This window comes from Alosa pseudoharengus, unplaced genomic scaffold (genome assembly GCF_046254945.1).
Source record: "Alosa pseudoharengus isolate Yale_2024_CS ecotype anadromous, Long Island Sound unplaced genomic scaffold, YU_APseudo_1.1 YU_APseudo_1.1_scf_4, whole genome shotgun sequence".
NCBI classification, from domain to species: Eukaryota; Metazoa; Chordata; class Actinopteri; order Clupeiformes; family Clupeidae; genus Alosa; species Alosa pseudoharengus.
In genome coordinates this window covers 14,626,414-14,632,159 of record NW_027468774.1, presented here as the reverse complement: position 1 = coordinate 14,632,159, position 5,746 = coordinate 14,626,414, and the positions used below count along the sequence as shown (strand labels likewise).

Sequence of the window (5,746 nt, the reverse complement as noted above, 5' to 3'; positions counted from 1 at the left end):
CACGAGCAGCTACACCTGCCAACATCAAGGTAAGCTTAGAGGGCTAATGCAGTGTTTTTCAACCTTTTTTGTGCCACGGCACACTTTTGACACTTAAAATGTCCCATGGCACACTAACATCCTGTGTGAAGAAAAAATAAACATACCATAGCCTAAAATTTAAAATAATACACAGATATGGCCTTATTATGGCTTCTATGCAAGACCTGCTCAATAAAACAAGTGCCCTATGTTTCATTTGTGGGTGACTATATCTAATTTAATTGTTGTTATGAACTGGATATGTGATGATTCTGTGAATACTGGATATGGGGCCCCCGTTGTACAATGCCTGCATACCACAAATAGTGCAATCATACAATCAATGAGAGCATGTGGTTATACATTTTTTGATGTAACAGTTGCTTTTCTTGACCAGTGAGTGACATTTGGGTAATTTTCTGATTAGGGTGATCTGATGATCTCTCACGGCACACTAGTGTGCCCCGGCACAGTGGTTGAAAAACACTGGGCTAATGCATGGATCAACAAAGTGATATAATGAAATACATCTTTTATTTTGAATATGTCAAAGTACACAAAATATAATACAGTCCAAACATGCATTGGGAAGAGTTTATATTTTTCATAGAAAATTATCAATGCAAGCCAGGCAATAGGCTAAAAGCAGGCCAGACTCCAGCATTGCTGATAAAATTAGCTACATATAGCCTAAACTTCCTACACGTTACACTGAATTAATCTTCAAGATACGTCAAGTCGAGTGTAGGCAACGTCCATTCAAGTCACCAAACTTGGCAACTTTTGATCAGTTCTTTCATGATGTTTATTGATTCAATGGAGCCGTCTTTTAGAGCCAGCCCGAGAAGCACTGGCCGACTGCCTGACTCTTGCGAGATGAAGGTTGCAAGGTGCTTCGCACAGACATGAGTCAAAGCCTGTTGGAACAAGGGGGGACATTTGGGTTAATTAAAAGCATAGGCCTAGCATTGTTTTTCCAAAACAATAACTCACTATTTGGCAAATCATTTAACGCATGAGTTATACCACCAAAAGGCCAACTCAGTGACAACAATTACGCAGTTAATAGGCTACAGAAAACAGCATAGCCTACCTCATCTTTTCCCAGCAGAACTTTTGATGTGTACATTGGCGTGGTAATGTCACCAGTTTTGGAGTCTGGAGTTATTGATATCAATGTCCCAATCTTCCCATACTGTGTCAGCACAACGAAGATATAATTGCTGAATTCGGTGCAAACAACCTGGGTTGACACACCGTTGATGCTTTTCTCTGCCTGTTTTGATTTGATCAGCGGTTGGGGATTCATGATTCTGCAGGAAAGTCAGGGTAACGTGTTTCAGACATTCATTCATTAATGCATGACAGGAGCAAACCGTGACTTAAAAAATAGGAGAGACTGGCAATGCAAACAATGGAACTGTTCGTCAACATATATTCGCCATAATAATTGGCGCATAAACCGGTGCATGCTTAAGGTGAAGCTAAGCTAGTTTAGCCGTTTCACACAGATTGGATGTAGGCTTATATGATATGTGTGGAGTAATGTCTGTTTAAACAAGAGCAATACCGACTGATTAAACTACACAAAAGGGACTTACCGCCTGGACGGTGGTGGCTTTTCAAAACAATCCAGACGCAAAGTTAACGTTGTATAAAAAAATTGGCTTCCTTCAACAAAGATAACTTCCCTTTTCTCGCACATGCGCAATAGCTTAAAGAGACAGGGCCTATTTTCAGACACCTCCAAGTAAGATTATTTTCACTTCAACAGCTGCACGGCATTTTGAGAAACAATTGAGATAATTTTCCATAGCACCGCCGATGTCTTCATTACGTTTAACTGCGCTAGGCTTATTTTGGACCGTCTGGGTTGTGCAGTGGTTTATGAGACATGACAGGAATTGATAGTGGATAAGGAGGGGGGGTGGGGGGGCATAAGATATTAACAACGTAAAGTATGCATCGTTTTCAGGTGAAATCTGGAGACAACCTCATTCAGGATTTGGGTGTTTCTTTTAGAAGGAAAATGACCACAAATGGTCAGGAGCCTGCCCCAGGTGCCCGTGCCATGGACTGTGGTACATGCAGCCAGTTGCACCACAGCTACCCCCATGCACTATGACTTTAAAATTTCGTATGACACGTTTTATTCTATTTTATTTTTAGGGGTGGGGGGTGTTGGGGGTCTGGGCAAGGCAAGAATATGGGGGTGGTGCGCCCATCCCAGCGCCACCCTGTATCCACGCCTCACAGTAATAGTTTTGCCTTTCCCCAAAATACTTTTATGTTACCCTGTAGTAATTTATGGAGCCCCCGAAGGATTGCACAGGCACTTTTGTTTCTAAACTTCTTTTGCAGTCCCTTGCAATACTTGACGTTTCCTTGAAAGGGTTGCAAAAGTGTTGCAAGGAAATGCAAAACTGGTACACTCTATAAATAGATAGGGCCAAGGATGTGCATTTGGATTGGGCTCAAAATATTTAAATCAGCTTCAAAACAGATGGAACAAATGATCTGTAGCCAACCCCAAGCCAGTGAGATGTTATCTTATTTTTTGCAATATACTATTCAGGTTGCAAACAGAGGCTAATCATTGTGGCCATATCCAGATATTATGTTCAGGCTGGGTCACTGTAATCCATTCAATCCACCCCTGCTGTGGTCACTGGGGAGTCATTCAATCAGAGAAATCTCTTTTCGGTTGCCTGGAGACAGAATGTACCCCACACACATATTTGGTAGCATTACCTAATGTAAGCATTAGGCTAAGCATTTCAGTTTTCTCTTGACTGTGAGTGTGATCTCATGGGTGACTTAACTAGAAAGCTGCCGCTGCATAGATTTATTTTTCACACGGTATGTCAGGATATATCTACATTCATTTGTTATGATGTGGAGATAAAATATCTTATTTCATGTCATATAATATATTTAAACTATGTGAGAGGTGGAGGTTGCAGGCAGAAGCACCAGACAAGTAAACGTACACGAAGCAAACCTACAAATCGGTAAGGGCCACATAAGGTCAAAGTCCAGTGAGATCTAAGTTGCTGCAATGAAATACCTGTGTTGCTGACCTGTGTTGTTGGGCTTTGCCCAGCCTGTACGTATTCTGTTTGGGAGCGTGTTTATGTTATATCACCTTTTGCCCTCAGCCCTATGTTCACATCAGTACCTCCAGCATTTAGGTCATGTTTTTATCATTCTGTGTTGCCTGTCTGTCTATTAGCACAATATCTCAAAAAGTTATAAACAGACATTAACATGTGTGGAGGAAGAACTGTTTAAAAATCCCTCACATATTTGCCAATTTTATGTATCTTATTGTTTATTTTGTTTTGTTTTATTTTTAGGCCTATACCTTTAGCTACAATTATTGTCTACTATTTATTTTGTTTCACTGTTATTGTAATTTCAGCTTCACTAAAAATAAGGACTCTCAATGAATCTCAGAGAATAGGCTGATATTCTCATATCTTCAAATGTTATTGACACATTTATATGGAGTTTTGTGGAAAAGATTGTCATAGGCAGAGGAAGAAATGATTAAGCTGTTAAAGTGAAATTAACCAAGAAGGCATGTGGCACTGGATTGTAACATTGAAATGATTGTGTGTGTCTTTGGGTCAGTTTTCACAGCCCCACCCTTCACCCCGACAGCATGTTATGTGAGTAAGGCCAGGGCCGACACTGATGCTGAGGGAGCATTCAGCCTAATTTGAGATGGATGAACAGTTTATGAGGGAAAATTGGGCTGAGGGAGCCAGTGAGATGACCAGTCTTGAAACAGGAAATAAAGACAGAAAATACTCTCATTTCAACATTTTAAATATAAGCTGAGGTCTCACCAGTGGTGTAGTGATGCACAGGTCTTTGCAGTATACCCACTTAAAAGCATCAAGATTTCAGTACCCACTTACGTATCATCAGGATACGTATCATCATACTTTTATGATAGAAAAACCTTCCCTCCCTCCCACCAGTCACTCTGAGCACTACCGGCTACCTACCTATGTGTCCACCCCTTCAAATTGCTCACCTTCTTGAATTTCCCCTGGGGATCAATAAAGTATCTATCTATCTATCTATCTATCTATCCTTCTCATGATGAGTCATTTCATCTAATTTGCTTCATGAACTGCTGATGCATTTGAATGCATAAAGTAACTTCCAGTATGCATTGGTCATAGTGGTGGTAGTTGGGATTGCTGGGTGTTGCGCCAATGCATGTGTGTGTGTGTGTGTGGGGGGGGGGGGGGGCTGCAAGTAATAACCTATTCAAACGACCGTGACAACTGTATAAGTGATACACATCCGTGTCTCAGAAAAATAAATGTTCCTTCACTGTGCCCTGCAGGGTTTTGTGGCTGAACCTTTCAAAAGACCCAACCTGCAGTTGTCAATCTGTGTTAAATTTTCAGCTCAAGCATCACAATTAAATTAGCTTTTACAGTGAGTTTGTTGAAGAACAGGTGCCAGGTGCTAAAGCTGTGTGGTGTGCACATTTGGATAGAGACCATTAACAGCCATGTTAGTGAACTTTTAATCTCACCATGACAGCACTGACCTTTCAATGGCTGTGGGGTAGCCATAAAAACTCTTTAAAATTTAATAAGGCTTTAATTGAGGCATCTTAGAGGAGCTGAAGAACGCTTTCAGCACAGTAGTGCCTTTCAGCAACAGACACTTGAAGAATTCATGCAGTAATTGGGACCGTATGCTCAACTTTATGCATTTCATTCGATAAATTTGAACATTTAGCATCTTGAAGTGTTACCACATGTCACCACAAATGTGTATTCTCTCGTTGATTGGTTTACCTCACCTTTAACTACCAGATAAATGTCTTACTTTTAATTAAAATGGTTTTATTCATGTCTTCTGGCTTGTACTTAATTTTAGTCGAAAAGGAAACACCTTTAAATGCTTTAATGAACTCCACTTTATTTCAGGAGGCTGCTGTACCAATCATGTTTAAATTATCTTGACTACCAAACTACCCTTTTCAGAAATGTTTCGGAAGTCAGACAAGGATCTGCTGAAAGAACTCTGTACTAAAATTAAAGTAACATTAATAACTAATCACATCTTAATATACTGTACATTTTGGATGGAGGCCTATACTGTATAACCAGATAAATAAATGTCTCCATATACTCCCTGCATTAAATAAATGTATATGTATAAATCCCACACGTCATCTTTTGTACTCTCTCGGCAAGGAGATCCCCTAATGGAAGTGTCCTGGTTTTTGCTGAGCCCAGTGGATTTGACTTTGTGTGTCATGTTCAGCGAGGCCTCCCTTTGTGCTCCAGTCGGCTGCTGCCTCGGCTGTCTTATTTCCAGGGTGTGCAAAGCCTCGCCTCTACCTGAAAGATGTTGCCATGTCTGCACTTCCATCAGCCGCCCATGATTCCCCTTTCATTTCACCCATGGTCAGGACCTCTCTGCTCTCTCACTCTCTCACCCTCCCCCCCTGCTTTCCTTTCCTCTCTCTCTCCGATACGGACACAGCAACTGAGGCCCATCTGGAGTGACAGGTGAATGGAATCCTCTTACTGTGGTTCTGCAGGGCTGTTCAGCCACCCAATGTGTCCGATTTTGATTTTATATTGTTTTACCAACACATCTGTGCACAACATGCTGAAATGTGGTTTTGTAACCAAGCTAGACCACAAATAATGTTGGCAGTGGAAATATGGGTTGAAATAAGTAAGGCTCT

At 41.0% G+C, this 5,746-nt stretch overlaps 1 protein-coding gene across 1 annotated transcript; it reads right to left on the bottom strand.

The window, feature by feature from the left end:
* Window positions 1-536: 536 nt before the first annotated feature.
* psmg3 (proteasome (prosome, macropain) assembly chaperone 3) lies at window positions 537-1,723 on the bottom strand. Its single transcript, XM_076266770.1, has 3 exons — window positions 1,623-1,723; window positions 1,115-1,334; window positions 537-938 (listed from the first exon to the last, which is right to left on the bottom strand). Exons 2-3 carry the CDS (start codon window positions 1,328-1,330, stop codon window positions 786-788), a joined length of 369 nt encoding a protein of 122 aa, XP_076122885.1. The 5' UTR covers window positions 1,331-1,334; window positions 1,623-1,723; the 3' UTR covers window positions 537-785.
* Window positions 1,724-5,746: the final 4,023 nt, after the last annotated feature.

Bases quoted from the DNA above. Each gene is read 5' to 3' on its own strand.
- psmg3 (XM_076266770.1), bottom strand. From the start codon at position 1,330: ATGAATCCCCAACCGCTGATCAAATCAAAACAGGCAGAGAAAAGCATC. The intron at 939-1,114 runs GTAGGCTATGCT...TTGTTCCAACAG, and splicing joins TTCTGCTGGGAAAAGATGAG to GCTTTGACTCATGTCTGTGC.